This window comes from Chiloscyllium plagiosum, unplaced genomic scaffold, assembly GCF_037043375.1.
Source record: "Chiloscyllium plagiosum isolate Xiang-an unplaced genomic scaffold, Cpla_swu_hap1 HiC_scaffold_2, whole genome shotgun sequence".
Classification (NCBI taxonomy): Eukaryota; Metazoa; Chordata; class Chondrichthyes; order Orectolobiformes; family Hemiscylliidae; genus Chiloscyllium; species Chiloscyllium plagiosum.
Genome location: NW_028270140.1, coordinates 128,018,818 through 128,038,876, shown reverse-complemented (window position 1 = coordinate 128,038,876; position 20,059 = coordinate 128,018,818). Strand labels below are relative to the sequence as shown.

The 20,059-nt window shown below is 40.7% G+C and overlaps 1 protein-coding gene across 31 annotated transcripts in view; it reads right to left on the bottom strand.

Moving 5' to 3' along the window:
* sorbs2b (sorbin and SH3 domain containing 2b) overlaps positions 1-20,059 on the bottom strand; it is a 323,367-nt gene that overhangs the window by 69,558 nt on the left and 233,750 nt on the right. For 29 of the 31 annotated variants that reach the window (XM_088000723.1, XM_088000747.1, XM_088000756.1 and 26 more), the window contains 2 exons: positions 19,875-19,940; positions 6,693-6,742 (listed from right to left, as the gene is read on the bottom strand). In XM_088000723.1, coding sequence (XP_087856849.1) covers positions 6,693-6,742; positions 19,875-19,940 — 116 coding nt within the window. The remainder of the gene's footprint in view (positions 1-6,692; positions 6,743-19,874; positions 19,941-20,059) is intronic. The other 2 variants (XM_088000806.1, XM_088000827.1) reach the window with 1 other exon arrangement.

Genomic DNA, 20,059 nt, shown 5'->3' with positions numbered 1-20,059 from the left:
CTGTCCTCATCGTACGGGGTTTCTGAGGGAACGGTCACTGTGCCAAATGGCAATTTGAGACTATAGGTCTCCTGTGCATGTGTGCCTTGAGATATTGGCGACTGACTGAAGTCCAGAGGAGTAAGCAGTGAATAGAGTCACCAGGTACCCTCCCGGACTTTCAAGTCAGGAACTGTCACTGTCCGGTTCCTCTCCATTGGGAGGGAGAATGGGAAACTGCATGTCAATGAGGTGAGGTGACATAATAATGAGGATGTTAATGCATGCAAATACATGCAAAAAGGCATCTTGCTGCTCACTCGCAAGTATATCATCTGGCCATCCAACACTTGGTCGGAAAATAGGACCTTTTGCTCTTGACATTAGGAAGCTCCTCACTACCAATGTCATATGATTCTCCCAACCTCCTCACTGATGCCCATATTGTTCCGTGCTTGGGAAGATTCCACCCTCTGCCAGTCTGTTACTAGCAGTGATGAGGATATTTTAGCAGAGACCAGCCCTAGGAGTCTTTAAGTAAGAAAAATTTACCTAATGAGAGCCATAGAATTGATCAAGCTGCAGTTTAGTTCAGACCTGTGAGCACAGTGTACTAAGAAACATCCAGAAGATTGTAAACAAAAAATTCTCTCCACGCTCAATTACTTTGCTACAGAGGACGGAGAGAGAAAGAGGCGTAGGTGCTTTCTCCATCACAAGCTGGGAATTTCTGCTGCACACTACAATGGTAGAAATTTCCTAGTAGCTGCTTTCACTCATCGTTTCCTATAAACTAGGCAAAAGTGAGGACTGCAGATGCTGGAGATTAGAGTCGAGAGTGGTGCTGGAAAAGCACAGCAGGTCAGGCAGCATCCGAGGAGCAGGAGAATTGATGTTTTGGCCAAAAGCCCTTCCTGTAAAGTGTTCTCTTGGCAAATCCCTTTATTGAAAGGAAAAGTCAAGGTATTTACAACCTTCAGTCATTAGCTAAGTGTTCAAAGCAGTCAAAAGAACACAACTGATCAATATCTGTGATCTAAATTGGTACAAAACTGTGCCTCTGTTCATAATATTTTTGCCTTGCGTGCACGCGTGTATGTGTGTGTGCGTGTGTGTCAATTTTTAAAAGGGATAGAGTTTAACTTACATGTTTACAATTCAGGTTTCTTCTTTGGTCTTTGTTAAAACAATTTAACTGCAATAAATAATTACAGTTTATGTTTATGAAAACTATAGTAATCGTATTCCTTTAACCAGAGTTAGAAAGCTAGGTAAAATTGGACAACTCAGTGGTTTTAATCAAGTTTTCACATCTGTGATAACTCTGGGAATAGTATCACTTGATTTCTAGTGCACTACTGCAGTCAGTTGTGACGTAACACATGAAAAAACTGAGGGCCACCCGATCAGCTATTGAATCGAAGACCAACCATCTCTCTGTGGATTAACATGATGCGGAGGTGCCGATATTGGACTGGGGTCAGAAGTCACAGGACACCAGGTTATAGTCCAAAAGTTTATTTGAAATTACAAGCTTTCGGAGCGTGGCCCCTTCATCAGGTGAAGGACCTAATAACAAGAACATCACCATTACAGGAAAAGTCAAAAGAACTAAGAGAAACAAATGAGCTTACGTTATTGGTTTGGACTTTGATCCAAAAGTTTATTTCTCCATAGTTATGTTTTTGTATTCATAATATCAGTGTTAAACTGTGGGGTTTTTTTCCATCTTATTTGTGAGTGAGTGTGTGTGTACTTGGGGTTTTAAAGTTGTAAAATATCAAATTAGTAATCCTTTATCTTCACCATTTGCTAAAAGATGATTTATTTAACAATAACTGATAATTTATTTTTAATGGTGAGACCTGGAGTGAATTACTTTTGCTCTGAATAGCAGTAGATTAGACAAATTGATCATCTGTAATTGGGTAGTTACACATTTGTGATGGTTTATAGAATAGTGGGACTTGATTATTGGTGCACTAATCCCAATTGAGTCAATTGTGACAAAGGGCTAACCTTTTGTCTCCCAACAACTACCCTTGTATAGACCAAGGATCTTAGTAATTGTGACACAGTGGTAATGTCCCTACCTTTGGCTCAGGAGGTCAGCACCTTTGAATGCTTCGGTTGAGGCAGTACCATGGATAACAAGCGCAGACCTCCAAAAACTGGCTGTTAAGATCATAAATCGGTTAAGGGAGTGGAATTCTCTTTGCTCATGAATATTGCTGATTGGTGATAGAATGCTGTCAAAGCTACGTGGGGTACAACTGAAAGCAACTATGAGAAGGCAGCAATGGCGGAGAAACCTAATGCTCTGGCTGGGTGGACAGCCACACTGAGCTCAAAAGAAATGGAATGCTGGGATCTGGTGAACACTGAATCAGTGACACTCTGGGAGCACCTATGAGGAATGTCTGTGATATGTCACAGAGGTCTCCAGTTGCTTTCTAATTTCATGCTGGCCCTCTGAGAATGAGGTAGCAGAAAACAAAAGATGTTGCTATTTACTCTTGCCAAGAACAGAAGGCCATTGAGCTTCAAAACAGAAAGTGCTAGAGAAACTCAGCAGGTCCAACGGAACCCACGGAGACAGAAAGAACAATAACATTTCGAGGCCAGTACGAACTCATTGTGCTCAAATGGATTCTGCATAAGAGTCATAGCGGACTCAGTGTCTGTCTCCACAAATGCTGCCAGACCCACCAAGTGTCTCCAGCACCTTATGTTTTTACTTTAGATTTCCGGCATCTACACTATTTAGCTTTTGTTATAAATCATCAAACCTCTTGAGGCATTGCTGCCTGTCCCTATGGGCACAGCACTGACCCAGGCTGAGGTCTTTGCTCAGACTGGATGGGTCTGATGGGATACCCTTTCTTGTCTGGTCAGCCAGAGAGAGGATGGGCCTTCTCTCCATTACCCTGTCCAGCAGCATCTGGAGTGCAGCTTCAGAGAACCTGGAAGTTTGTTTGTCCTTCTTGGGTCCCATGGCATTTGTAGGCATGATTTGCAGTAAGTGGCCTTTAAGTATGGCACAAGAGCCTCTGAGTCTGGGAGGTCTAGGCCGTGGCGAGAACTGCTTGCTTGCCGTATCATTTGCCGAGTTGCTCCATGCAACATCTCACTGACATTGTCAATGAGCTGAGAAGTGCTGATAGGTCGAGCATAAGACCCTGGGCATTAGTGGATGTGACTGCATCCAACACCCTCACTGCCACTGTTTTACTTCAAAGGGGAAAGTGCCACTCAGGATGGACAAAGGGCCAGAAGAGTGAGAGCAGGAGGGGATATGCAGGATTTCCTTTTTGGATGCACTTTTGCTGTGGTTTTCTTGTCCAACGCTGATTCAATATCAGAGGTTGTAGGATGAGGTCCTTCAGTGAATATTTATTGCCCAGTTTAAGGCCTCAATTGGCATTATGCAAGTCTACCTCTCCCTGACCTGATTTGGCTGAGATGGGAAAATGGCAGGGTCTTCATGCTACCCCCTCTCATCCAATTAGCGTCAACCCTATCTTCAAACTTCCTGTCGGGAGGGTAGCATGAAATTCAGACGGCTGGCAATTTATGGCCTTCTTGCGGCACAGATGTAAGATCCCTATCTCTGGACTGGGAGGCCGGAGTTCAGGTCCCATCTGCCCCACAGGTGCGTAATAACATCTCTGAACAGATTAAATAGGTTAATTTTTTAAAAAAATTAAAAATACAATTGGAAAGACCCTGAAGGATAGATGAAATGTGACCCCTAGTGGTTCAATTATTGAACAATCAAATGCTTTTGCATCTTGTTTTTTGTACAGTTCACTTAAAGGATCTCAATACATTTCATAGGGGTCTCCTCAGACAGATATGTGACATAAAACCACCTGGGAGATATTGTCAGGCTTGAGACAAAATGTTTACTCAGAGGAGGTGGGTTGTAAACAGTGTCTTGAAGGGAGAATTCAGGGTTGATCAGAAAGATACCATAGATGATACATCACAGTTCTGAGGATAGGCTTAAAATGCAGGGACTACTTTCACTGAAGCAGAGAAAACTGATAGGACAGATTTGACAGAAATTATAAAATTATGAAGGCTTTGATCAAGTGACTCAGGAAAAAATATTTCATCTGGTTAGGGAGGCAGTTCTCAGTTCAAAATGAGGACTATAAAAATGTAGGGAGAAGATTCTTTTTCCATTTTTATATAAGTCTACATTGCTTTGCCAAAGATTGAGGTAGAGAACTGCACAGTTTTTAAGGACAAAGGAGATAAATATTTGAGGCAGATGAAAATGTAACACTACTGACTGTCAGCAAGGAAAGGCTGTGGGGTTTAGCATTACTTTGCCCGAGCAGTAACGAGATGCCTTAGTGACTGGATGGTCTTCTTCCCTGCTTTTATATCCCTTTGGTTCCACGGGCAGCTGCTAAGTGAGGCTAGGAAGATTGTAAAATCCTGACTGGAATTGTGAAGGAGTTTATGAATATTGGGGAAAATACAGTTGAAATGGAAAAAAAAAACATTGTATCTACTTTCAACAGAAACAGCAAGACAAATATTACTTGTAATCAATGTCTAGCAGCAGTACTATTTGTTTTTCAGAATTAAACCTGCTGTATCGCAAATCTTCAGAGTGAAGACAGTTAATCATCTGGCCATAAAAGCCAGGAGCAATCTACGTAATGAGGATATTTCAGTCTCAGAGACTAGCAATGAATAATGGCAGTAGGGACATTGATCTGACAACCTACAAGGGCACAGAATACTGACAAGTTCCTGCATTAAATCAGCAGCCACTTCAAAGCTATCACATATAAAATGCCCTTTTAAAACTTCTGATCAATTTCTAAGGTGTTTAAACACAGACATCCATTCAGAAATAGTGATAAGTTGTAAAAAAAACATTTTTGCGGTTTCCCTGACAAGAGTGATTATTACATTCAGCACTTGTTTTAAATAAAAGAATAAGCAAAAGTAAATGAACACTGCAAGAGGTGAATTAAAAGGGACAGAGTTCTTGGGAGCCATGATGATTATCCTTGGTAATTATTAAACTGCTTGCATTCACTGGTAAACCAATTAAAAGATCAATCACAATTATCTATTCGACTTTAGTCTAATATAGTCTGTAAATAAGGTTAAGAGTTAATTGCCCAAATGTGTGCCACATTCTGTATTAACAACAAAAGATGCTGAAAAAATTCACCAAGTCTGACAGCATCTCTGGAGAGAGAAACAGTTAACATAACCCTTCTTCAGAGGAGGTTATTAACTAATAAATATAACTTGTTATGAGGATGGGGAAAAAAAACTTTGGTGGTCAAAAATAAATCTCAGCCTAGTTCAGAATTGGTCTAGAAACATTCACTTTTGTTATCTCGAAGGAGGCTGCCATACCAACTGAATTTGTTCAGCTATTTTGTTTTTATTTCATATTTCCAGCATCTGCAGCATTTTACCTTTACCACGCTGTGTAATATTGATCTAGGGAGCTGGAAACTCTATGATATATGATACAAAGGTCAAGGATTTGGTTTAATCACATATGATTAAAGATCTTGCTTTCTTTTTACTTATAAATAGCTTGCGGGTTTCTATGGTGGCTGTAAATAATAAAATGGTAGATTTGATCAATTTGAGAAAGCACATGGTATCGGTGACTTTGAGCAAACTTTGTCAGCAAGCAGCTTTAGTTTTAATTTGTGAGGATGATGATTAGCCAAAGAGTCTTTGGATACAAGGTCAGCTCAATCATAAAAGACAGATAAGAACAACCAACAGTTCTGTTTAGCAAAGTTAAAAAGAACAGTTTTCATGTCATGATGAGTCATCAAGACTTGAATGATAGATCATTGTGAGAGAGTAGAATCCTATAAAAGTTATAACTTTTTTTTTCAAAGTTCATCAAAGAGAAAAATTAAAGAATCATTGATTGTTACAACTGCAGTCAAGAGTGTGGTTCCAGAAAAGCACAGCAGGTCAGGCAGCATCTGAGGAGTAGGAGAATTGATGTTTCAGGCAAAAGCCTTTCACCAGGAACCTGTTACAACTGTATCTAGAATCTCTAGGTCTTTAACTCAGGCATCAAGTATGCCGAAATTTGGTAAAGCTTACTAAAGGTTATTTACAATTATGGAACGGTGTCACATTTAAGTGCCCTGCCTCACAAAGTTAAAGTAAATCTTTGTTATATCAATTAATATTGAAACTCTCTGGTAGAGAACCCAGCAACAATCAAGGTTTTACTCCTTGAAGGAAGCTGCCTGCCTTTGTTTCCAACAAAGAAAGTAACAATAGCCCAAAACCACTTTAGTTAACAAATAAAATTGTTTATTTATTTTAAAAATTTGGATCATGTTAAAGAATTCAACAAATAACATTGTATTCTATTCAGAAACAATAAACATGCATATCTAATTTTGCAAGCTCAGGTTGAACAATCTCCTTATTTTCAAACAGCAAACCGTACTTTGCACCGATCAAATAAACCAACTCTCCAACCAAATGAATTAAAGTTTTCTTTAAAGGTTTTCTCCTGTGTGGTCTAATTCAACGAATAGACAAAGTTGACCGCTGGCATGAAATATTGTAAAATTTGCAAAATTTCATGGAAGTAGCTACAAAACTTGAAATCAGGGACAGATGTCCAATTCATACTCAATATCTATTCAAAACCAAAATCAAACTAAAGGATCTATATGGCATTATCAATTAAGACTTACCTAGAAGGTCGCTCCAACGGTCTGTCTATCGAAGGATTATAAAAAGAGGTCTGCAAAAGAAGTAGTTGAAAAGTGAGGATTAGGATTACTACTGAAGGAGCAGGAGTCTCTATCTGCAGCCCCATGTTTAGTGTTTTTTTGCATATTTCTTTCAATGTTTGTCATCCCCAGTGCAATGTAGAAATAGCTGGATCTACAGAAGGATCCATTATATACATTACCCAAAGGATAAACAACAAACGGAGATGCGAAAGCTGGTTGTCACATCATAATGCTTACATATTTCCTCAAACTGTTTGGAAGGACTGTCTCATACTCGTCCCGCTATCAAATAACTGCTAAACTATTTACATATTAATATAACCACAAAACAAATCCATTTTCCTGATTGGCAAGAACATCCAGATTCCATTATCAATTACTAATTTAAACTCTACAAATCTTAATGGACAAAATATCTCGCCTGAGAAACACAATGGGTGGGATTTTGCATTCTTTCTTCTGAATGTGGGGGTGAGGGTACTTGGTGGAGGCTAATCTATTACCCCCACCAATTCACCAGATCATCCACTCATTAAAAGCGGGTGGGTGACTCAGGGCAAAAATCTCGCCCTATCGCGGTCCTTGAAATCCACAACCTGCCTTGCCAAAAGCTGCCAGCCAATCAAAAACTGGCTGCACCTGGGTCCCTAAGGTTTACCAGACAAACCTGAATCCTCAGGGGATCCAGCAGTGTGAAACTAAGTCTCGTTATCTCTTCTTTCTGTTGAGGAGTGGGCATCACAGTGAGAGGGCAGTCAGGGATGTTGGGGCAGGAGGGTGCCTTTCAGATTCCATCCCCTGGTCCTCCATCTGTCAGTCTGACTGGGGCAATCAGAGGAGCCTCTAACCTCGACCGGCAGGTTTGCATGGTTTTCCCGTCTGGAAATGCCACTTCTCTTACCCGGTGGGGTTGCAGGGGATCAAAGAGGTGGCAAGTTGAGGTCCTTTCAGTGATCACTAATTGACCAATCCGGTCTTAATTACTGACAGGTTTAGAAATGTGCCCTTGGACATTATTGCCCAGAACTTAAAGGCAGAGGTGGTGAGAATCATGTGATATTCTTTAAAAGGTTAACTTGCCCAATTAGTTGCCCTTCTTGCCACCTTTTTTACCTCTTGCTGGGAGGGGAAAAATCATGCCCTATAAAGATACTCAAACCATGTGAGATAATGTTGAAATTATGGAACAGTTTAACAATAGGACAAAGAGTCATTTTCACAGCACTCTTGATGAGAGAACTGATTAGAGGAATTGCAGCAAAGTTCTACAAGTGAGGACTTTGATTTACGATGGAAGTATAGAATTATGAGCAAACTGACAGACTAATACAGGAATGTTAAGGGCGAAGGCAAAAAAAAAGTGAAATGAAGCTAAAGAGAGGAAACTGGATAATCCTACAAGAGATGATACACAACCAACAGTCTTACAATCAGTTTTATTAATATATTTCGGATGACAGGAAGTTGCAGGAAAGGTAAAACATTGATAAAAAAAAGAAAATAACTCTATATTTAAAATACAAGTATCAATGAACTGCACTTGAGCACACATCACATAACTTGGAAACATGGAGGAGAGTACCTAATTAGAAGGACAAAATGCAACATGACTGGGGCAGTGTGAACCAAGACATAGTTTCTTTATTCATTATTGTTGCATATGTGGCCAGGCTAGTGTGATCAGTAAGTGTGTTAGAAATATACTCAGTGGTAAATTTCAAAAGGGAACTGGATAAACATTTGAAGTAAAGCATTTTTTCAGGGCTCTGGAAAAGGAGCAGGATAGAGGGACTATTTGGATAATGCAGGCGCAAGAGTACAGAACAGGCACTTTAATCCTTTGAGTCTGTACTGATAAAAAAAACACTACTACCAACACCAGTCCCCCTTTTCTGCACATTGACTTAAATGTTATGAGACTTCAAGTGTTCATCCAAGTACATTTAAAAGTTGTGAGGTTTCCCACCTCAACGTTTGTTTAACCTTAACTTCTTTTGCATGATATTACGCCTTTAAGAACACTTCAAAATGCATAATTTTCTCTTGCCTCCAATCTTTTCTTTTGAGCTGCGGTCAATGAAAAGTACTTTGTATCTTATCACTGTTCTGAACATCTACTAATCATTCCATTTATTTGCTGTTGTATCAATAAAGATACTTTTAATTCAGAATTAACACTTGTTCAGTTAGTTTTCATGCAGATTGCACTGCAAGCTGATGGGCTCGTTCTTTAAGCTAAAGTCAAATATATAGTCACTCAATAACTTAGCACTGGTCTTTCAAGTGGATGGGATTATTCCTGCATAATTACAAAGTCTTAGAAAGTATATTTTAGATTTATCTTAATTATTCCATTCTATGGGTATGAATATTCCTTTGACAGTAAGATGCTCTGCAGGACTTGATTCCATTTATATTGTTCTGTAGCTGATTTATCCTGTGCTGTGAGCCGATACAAATATTGTCTCATCATGAGACAGTTCCAAATTAATAATGACCAATTCAGAGCTGTAGAAATTATCTGTCAAGTTGGAAAACAAATAATTGTATTTTTCTACCAACAATGTCATGAATTTAATACAATGTGGCAGCTTCCAATGAACTACATTAGTGATGAAGTATTTGAGTGCCTATCTCTTGGTGCAAAATACAGAAAGAGATTTTGGGTGAGTTAGATTTGTCCTGCTTTAGTGTACTAGACATACCTGGGCAATTTTCCATGTTGTCGGGTCGATGTCAATATTGTAGCTGCACTGGAACAGCCTGAAGTGTGGGTCGTAACTTCATAACCCTCCTAGTGGTCCATGTCCCCTCACCTGTTACAAATTGCGAACCAATGCTTCCTCCGTCCCTACTCTGACTGCTTTATCATCCATTTGCCAGCAACGATTGGCAAGGATCCTCCTGCCACTGGTGTTGCTTCACACCCATGAGCTAGGAAGGTCATTTGACTGGCAGACAGGAAGGAATGGGGCTATTGAGTTCTGCATTAAAGTCAACAGGCTCTTTGCAATTTGAGTCTCATTTGGTTTTCTGGTTGTTTTCCGCCTTCCCCATAGCCTTGCCACCTCCCTTTTAACAGAAAGGTCCTTGTATCGGTCCCTCATCCTCCAAGGAATTCATCTCCAAATCAGGTTTAGAATGCAAACTCAACTTTGCGGCTGTTGTTCATTTGCATATATTAAACAACACAACTACATAAACCACCAGTTACATACAAGGCAAAAGAGAATACATATTCATAATACAAAAGCATGGATTCTCAAGCTGCATTTTATAACTGAAACAATGGCTATTTCAATCAAAATTGGACACTAATTGCCAGTAATCCCACATTCACAGATAAATTTGAAATCAGAAAGCTGCTGTCCAAGATGTCTGCTCTGCCTAAAGCTATCTGAGTTTGGCATCTCACTGACAGACTCCCCAGTAAAGATGCATTGAATGGCTCGAAATAATTCCCAAACACATACACACAAAACGCACATGAGAAAAACTGATGTGTAAGTGTACCTTAAATAATGACAAACAGCTTCGATGGCGGTGAAAACCAATTTCTATACATGTAGATTTTCATATTGAGTAAAGGTTTTTATCATTTACCTTTTCTTCATGTGCTTTAATTCTCTCTCTCTACGCAGTCTTTCTTTCTCTCTATTTATTTTATTTTCTGTACGTGATTGAATTAGTAATCTAACTTATACTTATACTTATATTCTGATACTGTACTGCTCATTTATACTTCACACTGATTTGCTGAAGTGGATCTTACACCCTATGTACAGGTCCCATCTGATCTGCAGATTTTTTTTTGGATAGTTTGCTGAACTTTCTGGTCAAAAGTCCTCAGAAGGACTATGGAAGTGCAAGTCAATCTCTTTAAGGTAATTAACCAAGTAGAACACCTCTCCTTTCTCCATAGCCCTGCAAATGTTTCCTTTGCAAGCATATCTCCAATTCCAGGGGATGTGTTAGATCACATTGATCAGCAATAGCCTAATGTAAAGCAACTGCTCTTTCCTTATTGATAGCAATTTCATCATTTTGTATTCCACCTAATCACTTCAGATCAATTTTAATTTCAGTGGCATAGCATACTCAGTCAAAGGGTTAAACACAGCACTGTTACAGACTGTGACATGGACAGAACAGAACACCTCCTTTTATTTCATTCCAGGACAGTAATCCAATCACTAAGCCTGTGTAGTATCTTGCTGTTCCCGACAGGATCCAAAGCCTTGGTTTAATCCACCTTCCCAATATTAAAAACATCAATGACTGCAAAATACATCATGACAACTAAACATATACTGGCAAAAAATAAACCTGTGCCTCCTTTTCCCGTTGCTTTGGGACATCTGTCATGACTGTTTAATAATAAAATTTTATTTATATATATATATAAAATAAGGAAGGCTAATCTGACCTTTTAAAAATAGACACAGCAGTTAAAAATGGCTGCCAGAAGCCACATGACTGCACCAGTTGATTCACTTCAGTCAGAAAGGACAGACTGATAAGCGATTGCAACACCAATCTCAAAGGGAGCAGTTTAGAATTCTGCTGAAAGAATCTGGGCAAAATCTACAAGTGTAATGACTACAGGATTAGCAAGGACAGCAAACATCTCCAATACAGGCTGCTCCAGCTACTGAGTCCACCTATAAATGCAAATTCCATCTACTCAACCACAGAATCTACCACAACTTTTAAATTCTGACTTGAAGCTTTGAACCCTTGAGCTTCGAAAACAAAATCTAAGAACAAATAATTGCACTAATAATGGACTGATCTGATTTATACCTTTAAAAGTACCTTTCATCTGTATCTTCTTTTAATCTCTTTATCTGTATTTATCTAATAATTGTATCCCAATTTTACTTAGTTGCGTAACAAACTAACCCTTGATCTTGCATAAAACTAAAGTTTTGCCAGAGCTTATTTCAAAATTGGAAGAATTAGAAAATGAAAATTGGGCAAAATGACTAAAATGTGTTCATAGATCACTGACCATGCTGCAAACACGTCTGGTGAATGTAACATCATAAAATCATTTCCGAACTTCACTATCTCTATGCTTTTAACTTAAAAGCAGAACTTCCATAGGTTCCCCTTGAGATATTTCTCAATGTTGAAGAATTTCTCACATTTTATTCTTGATGCTTGGGTCTCAATGTGCTCATCTGTGGCTGTAGTGACTCCATTCATTTTGGCTTCAAGGCAGAGTCACTGAAATGATAGGAGCAGGACTTGGACATGCAGTGCAACTTCCATGAGTGAGCAGGAAGGTACAAGTTGGGCTGAAGATTAAGGTGACCTTTCTTAAAAGTCTTCTCCGCTGTCGAATTCAAGGAGAGGACAGGAAATAAAGCTTCACCACATTCTGAGATCTTGGGACATCTGGAAACACTTCAGTCATCAAAGTATAATCACTAATGCAGGAAACTTGACTGCTAATTTGGGCTCCTGGAAGAAAGTAACTCTGAAAAAGATCAGATGAAAGTTGATTGTGGGATAAAGCTTGGATCGTTTAATCTTGCCTACCTGCATGGGTCCCAAAATAAGACACCGAGCAACTACTGTAAACATCAGCTGTGATCTGACAGAATTTCTCTCTGCCCTTCTCTCCAGATGAAGAATTCCAGACTCTTCACTCACAGTTGCTCTTTGGAATGAATGGTCCGATGCTAGTTTTATCAAACGACCACTTAAGTTGTCAAATGAAAGCACAGCTGAGTTGGGTCAGCATAGAGCAAGACCATTGTTATTTTAATCAGAACTCACTAGTACAGTGTTTTTCAATTGATGTGGAAGTGAGTAGGTTCATGTATTTTTAACCTCAATGATAATTTATTTTCAGAGTGAGTGTAGTGAAAGGACAAGTACTATCAGCTGGAGAGAAGGGCAGAGAGAAATTATTTCAGAGCGCAGCTGTAGGTAGCGGATTATGTTTTTGCTTGGTGTCTTATTTTAGGACCCGTGAAGATAGGCAAGGTTAACCATTCCAAAATTTATCCCACAACCAACATTTGGCTCTTTATATCTGTCATTTCTGGGTACAAAATTGTTTGTGGGGATGCAAGGAGGGGCGGCACGGTGGCTCATTGGTTAGCACTGCTGCCTCACAGTGCCAGGGTGTCAGGTCCAATTGCAGTCTCAGGCAACTGTCTGTGTGGCGTTTGCACATTCTCCCCGTGTCTACGTAGGTTTCCTCCCACAGTCCAAAGATGTGCGGGTTAGATGAATTGGCCATGGTGCTGGGTGCATTGATCGGAGGGAGATGGGTCTGGGTGGGTTACTATTCGGAGGGTCGGTGTGGACTGGTTGGGCCGAAGGACCTGTTTCCGCACTGTAGGGAATTTAATCTAAAAATGGAAACCTTATTTGTCCCGAGGGCACCCCAGTTGTTTATGGTTTGTAGAAAGATGCTGATGCTAAATTGCACACATTGAGCATGGCTTAGCGGATGTGACCATTATCCATTCAGTTCACACTATCCAGCCAGTGGAGTCACCACCGACTTAAGACATACTCTACTACAAGTTTGCTACTGGCATGAGAACAACAGGTCAGCCATGTCTTTGATCTTCAAGAAACTCCAAGTTGATAGGGAAGTTCTTGTTAATGATCAGGTGTCTGGAGACAAGCAATCAGGACAAACATGGATAAAACAAATGACAAAAGAGGTGGACATATAGTGAAAAAGAGAGACTGCTGGAAGGCAAAAGCATCAGTTGATTTCGGGCCAATACTTCATCTGGGCTATTTGTAGAAGACATTGCCACTTGAGTCAGCCTCCACAGACACACCAGTCTCATTGACTCTAGAAGTGAAAGACACCCTGGGGCAAGAGCATTATTATCTGGGACAAATGGACAACATCAATTTGCACTCAGCAACATTCTACAAACGACAATGAGATAAATGGACAGATAATCTGTTTTAATGTGTTAACTGAGGGACAAATGGTTGTGAGGACATTGGGAAAACTTCTTCAGCCTTTTTCACATCGTACCCTGGAAACTTTTTTGGCCATGCCAGGACAGTGGATGGATTTTATATTTACCATCTCACTGAAAGCTGGTATGTCTAGCACTGCAGCACTCCTTTAGTACTGCACTGACACGTCATATTAAATAAATGCATAGGTTGTGGCCACAGTGCACAACCTTATAAGCCAAAAGCAAATGTTCCTCTTGACTTGTTTTTTTTTTATCTCTCCCAGGCAATAATTTGTACATAAACGCCTTCTGGAATTTGCAGTTGGAAACTTTTCTAGCCAAGTGTGCCCAAATACAGGCTGGTAAAGAAAGAGGGTGGAGAAGCAGTGAGTTGAAAAGGAAAAAACACCAAGTGATGGGATTCCTTCTCTACAAACTAAGTGACTACACTGAAAGCTCCAGTATGTGGTTAGCAGTTCCTTCTCTACTATACAACTTACAGAGTCATAGAGTCATAGAGATGTACAGCACAGAAACAGACCCTTCGGTCCAACTTGTCCATGCCAACCAGATATCCCATCCCAATCTAGTCCCTCCATGGAAACCGACCCTTTGATCTAACAAGCCCACACTGACCATGTTCCCAAACTAAATTAGTTCCACTTGCCTGTCTTTGGATCATGTCCCTCCAAACCTTTCCTATTGATGTACTTATCCAAATGTCTTTTACAAATTGTAACTGCATCCACCACTTTCTGTGCCAGTTCATTCCACACATGACCGCATTCTGTGTGAAAAAGTTGCTCTTCATGTCTCTTTTAAATCTGTCACCTTAAAAATATGCCCCCTTGTTTTGAACAACCTAGGGAAAAGACCTCCATAAAGAGAGAAACAGAACATCACAGAGACTAAACAAAAACGCAGTAAACTAAAACACACTGAGACAGAGAAACAGAACAAGACTGACGCACAAACAGCAGCAGGACACTGACAGACCGAGTAAAACAAACATTCTATTCTCTAGTTGTGAAATACGATGAGCGAAATTCCATGCTAAACAGTGAAAGTCTTCCATAGAAGAAGTTTATGATGCCACTTCCATTTGGGTTTATTAGTTCAATGTTCCCCACTGCCGATTTGTGACAAATTGTTCCAGGCAGCTTTTGTTTAATCTAACATTTAGCAATTTTGTACAATTAGTAAATTCGAACATCACTTGTCTACAAATCAGCATGGCTTACTTCAGTGTACAGTACAGGAAGAAAATTAATTAGATTTCAATTTACCATGAAGAGTCTAATTAACCCAAAACTGAGCACTCTATTATTGTCCCAATGAAAATAAATTAGCGTCACTGGGTTCTGGATTCTTAATTTACTCTTGCAATCTGTGCAGAGAGAATGAGCCATGTATTACAATACTGCAGTTTAACAACAATCTGTATACATAAAACCCTTCTGGAATTAGCAATTGAAAACATTTACACTCAGAAGTGGGGAAGAGGGTGGACAGGCAGTGAATTGAAAAGGGAAAAACAAAATGGGATGTGATCCCTTCTCGACAAACCCTGCAACTACACTGAATGCTGCAGCATGTGGTGAGCAGTGATTCACAGAATTGGAATACCACATGAGAGTCTCCAGTATGTGACAGTCAGGGGATAAATCACTTATCAGGAACAGGAAAAAAAGTCACCAGGTCCAAAATCCATTGTCCCAACTTACCATATATTTAAGTTTATAGGCCACCTGCCCTTTTCAGTGTAACATGCAGCTCCCTGAAGATATAAACTGACCGCCCAGTGGGCAGCATGATTTAGTGGAGGAACTGTCCATTCTTCCTGGTTTCTGATCTGACTCTCATAAGAGCAACATGACACAAGGGCCAGTGTGTGGGGAGGAGAAGAAAAGGCAGACTTTCTTCCTGGCTTCCTACTGTTTGGATAGGTTTAAAAGGCGTTGGTTCCTTAATTCAGACAGTTGTATAACTGCAGGCATGAATAGTTTCCGATATTTTTCCAGAACAATAATTTGCAGTCAGAATGGGAAAGAAGCATCATGAGGAGAGGAACCAACAAAAAGGAAGGGGTGAAGTTGGGGGGGGGTGGGGGGGCTTCTTTAAGCCACCAGTACCTGACAGTTAACACCAAACACAAACGCCAATAGGCTCTTGGCACCTCCCTTCAGACTCATATCCTCCACTATTTCACATCTTAAATGGCAAACAGAGAAGCAGAATATCACATACAGACCATTCACAAATTTGCTGACAACACATGAGAAGACATTTCTTCATCAAGGAATTTGCAAAACTCTCTCCCCAGGAGGCTGGGGATGCAACATCATCAGATATATTAAAGATCGATATCATGTTCAAAGGAATTATCTCAGTGTAGACTTGTGTAAAAAAACTAAACGGACTGGAACTGAACATAAAATGTTCAAAAAATGGCTGCCAAAAATCACCTAACTGTACAGCCCCCAGCTCTAAGTGGACTATAGAGGGATATCTCCACACATACAGTCAAAGAGATCAACTACACGAAAACAGACCCTTCCGTCCAACTCATCCATGCCAACCAGATGTCCCAAATTAATCTAGTCCCATTTGCCAGCATTTAGCGCATTTCCCTCTAAACCCTGCCTATTCACATACCCATCCACTTGCCTTTTAAATGTTGTAACTGTACCAGCTCCACCACTTCCTCTGACAGTTCCACCCTTTACATGAAGAAGTTGACCCTCAGGTCAACTCTCACCTAAACTTATGCCCTCTAGTTTTGGACTCCATTACCCTGGGATAAAAATCTTGGCTATTTATCCTATCCATGCCCCTCTAAACCTTATAAACCTCTATAAGGTCACCCTTCAACTTTTGACGCTCCAGTGAAAACAGCCCCAGCCTATTCAGCCTTCCCTATAGCTCAAACCCTCCAATCCCAGCAACATTTCTGCACCCTTTCCAAAAGCAGGGAAACAAGAATTGAATGCAGTATTCCAAAGTGGACTAACCAATGTCCTGTATAGCTTCAACATGACTGCCCAACCTATACTCAACGTACTGACCAATAAAAGCAAGCATACCAAACACCTTCTTCACAATCTTGTCTACCTGTGACTCCACCTTCAGGGAACTATGAACCTGCACTCGAAGGTTGCTTCGAACTACAACACTCCCCAGGACGCTACCATTAAGTGTACAAGTCCTGTCCTGATTTTTTCTACCAAAATGCAACACCCTACATTTATCTAAGTTAAACTCCATCTGCAACTTCTCAGCCCATTGGTCCATCTGTTCAAGATCAAGTTGGACTCTGAGATAGCCTTCTTCACTATCTACTATACTACTAATTTTGATGTAATCTGCAAATTTATTAACCATTCCTCCTGTATTCATATCCGAATCATTTATATAAGTGACAACAAGCTTGTGAAGACCTAGGAGTTTGTAAACAGAATATGGAGGCATGAAAATTCTAGCTTGATGGAGAAACAGAGGGGATTGAGGAAGAATTTCAAAGGGACACAGCATGATTGATACCTTTGGATCAGAGTGGTGCTGGAAAAGCACAGCAGGTCAAGCAGCATCCGAGGAGCAGGAAAATCGACGTTTCAGGTAAAAGCCCTTCATCAGGAACTCCTGATTCTTCAAAAGTGACTAGCACTATTTTGAGTTTTGAGATATCTCAAGAAACCTGGCAAAGAAACAGCCACTCTGCAAAAAACTTTGACCAAGGGAGGGCAAGGAGGAAAAAACACATTTTTCTTATCCTTTTCTGGGATGGGGAGTCACTGGTTAGCCCAGCATTTATTACCCATCCCTAACTGCCCTTGAATATATTGTTTTGATCTGCTTCCTTGAACCATGCAGTCCCCGGGCTATAGATACCTATACAGCTGTTAGGAATGTTGTTCTAGGATTTCAACCGAGTGATGGTGATATTGTTCCAAGTCAGGTTAGTGTGCAGCTTTTGTGCTGGGTATTGCTCCAACTATCAGAGAGTTAGGCCCCAGCTTCGATTGACTCCAGTTTTGCGAGGGTTTGTCAATGTTATACACTGTTGAATGCAGCCTTGATGTAGACCTCTGGAATTCAGCTGTTTTGTCCATGTTTGAACCAAGGTCAAGAGGTCAGGGTAATGCGATCAGGAGCTGAGTGGCCCTGGCGGAACCCAAACTGGGCGTCACTGACCAGGTTATTGCTGAGCGGTTGCTGCTTGATAGCACTGTTAGTGACACCTTCCATCACTTTACTGATGATTGAGAGTAGACTGATGGGGCAGTAATGGAGGGCCATAGGGCCTGTTCCTGGGCTGTAAATTTTCTTGATTGGCCAGGTTGGATTTGTCCCGCTTTTAGTGGACAGGACAATTTTTCACATTGTCAGGTAGATGCCAGTGTTGTAGCTGTGGTTCAGGACATGGTAAGTTTTGGAACAGAGGACTCCAGTACAATTGTCAGAATGTTGACATTCCTGATGAAGGGCTTTTGCCTGAAACACCAATTTTCCTGCTCCTCGGATGCTGCCTGACCTTCTGTGCTTTTCCAGCACCACTATAATCTAGACTCTGATCTCCAGCATCTGCAGTCATCACTTTTGCCTAGAATGTTGACATTGCCCATAGCCTTTGCAGTTTCTAGTGACTTCAGGCATTTCCTGATAAATTGGCTGAAGATTCTGTGATACTGGGAATTTCTGGAGGAGGCTGAAGTGGATCATCCATTTGATTGTTGCAAATGCTTCAGCCTCATCTTTTGCTCTTCCATCATTGAGGATGAGATATATGTAAGAGCCTCCTCCTTCAGTGAGTTGCTTATCTGTACACACTTGTTTGCGATTCAATGAGGCAAGACTACAGAATATCTGCAAGTGCTCGGGATTGAGAGTTTAAAAGTGTGGTGCTGGAAGAGCACAGCAGGTCAGGCAGCAACTGAAGAACAGGAGAATTGACGTTTCGGGCATAAGCCATTCATCAGGACTGGAGAGGGGGAAAGGGGCTGAGAGATAAGTAGGGGGTGGGGATGAAGCTTGGGAGAGAAGATAGGTGGGATGGCAATAGGTGGATGCAGGAGGGAGGTGATTGTAATAGGTCTGTGGGGGAGGATGAGTGGATAGATGGGAAGTAAGATGGATAGGTCAGGAGGGCACTGCTGAGTCACAGGACAATTTTACCTGAGCAATTTATCACATTGTTGGGTAGATGTCAGAATTGGTGCTATACTGGAATAGCTTGGCCAGGGTAGTGGCAAGCTCTGGAGCACAAGCCTTGTTGTTGGAATATTGTCAGGATTCATAGCTTTTGCAATATTAACAACCTGAGGCCTGGAAGCAAAAGCAGCGTAGGCCCCACTATCAGGTCAACCTTCTTGGGTCAAGTAATCCTGTTGAGAGTTGAATTCCCAAGAAGAAAAGGTACAAAAAGGAACTTTTAAAGTGAGCTCCACTGCACAGGTCTGCACCTATTACTGATCTTTCTTCTGCTGCTTTCTGCCTTGTAACTCTCGAGACACTTCCTACTTGCTGAAGCCTACCAGAGGCTTGCTACACTTGCTGTCACTAAAACACCAGCCCACTTAATGAACATGAGGGGCTGCTCACACAGGTCTGCAAATAACAATTGTTGCTTCCCCATCGTTCAGTCAGGTCAATTATCAGACGGGAGTTTGAATGGATTTATTTAAACGTTATCTTATCATGAATATTGGAAGGGCCTTCACATTCCTGAATTTGTCAGTTTGTCCAATAAAAATCCAGGCTGTGCTCTCTAGACTATTGGCCCAGCAACTTAATCACTGACATTGCTGCAGTTCCATGCTTGATTCCTGAACCGAAGCTTGAATCACAGCCTTCAAAATCAAAAGGCCAGTTGCCATGATTATGTGGTTATGGATGGTTAAAAGATCTGCATGGCACTCTTCAGCCCATTATTTAATAAATAGCATGTGCTGAATTATCATGAGAAAGTTTACACTTTAGTTAAAATTGCAGACAGATGATTGTTATGCACATGCCCTCAGCATTTCCCGAAATGTATCGGCAACCACACACCAGATAGAAGTGACAAACGGGCCTCCACCATTGAGTGATTGTAATAGCTTAATGAAGTGAAGATCGTCACATGCTGCTGGTCAGGGCGATAATAAGGGTGAAGATGAGAAAGATTTGATAGCATAGTACTGTGTAAAGAATCAGTAGTTACCTTTATATTCTCAGCTGAAACACGGGCAGAATTTTCTGGCAGATAATCCAAAAGCTTTTTGGGAGGCTGATGGCAACACAGGCAGAGGTGGAGAGATGTGCAGAGAACAGTCAAATGGTACACACAGATGAAAAAAGTGACATGGTTAAAAAGCTCAGGAGCCAAATGCAATACTTGGCATCAAA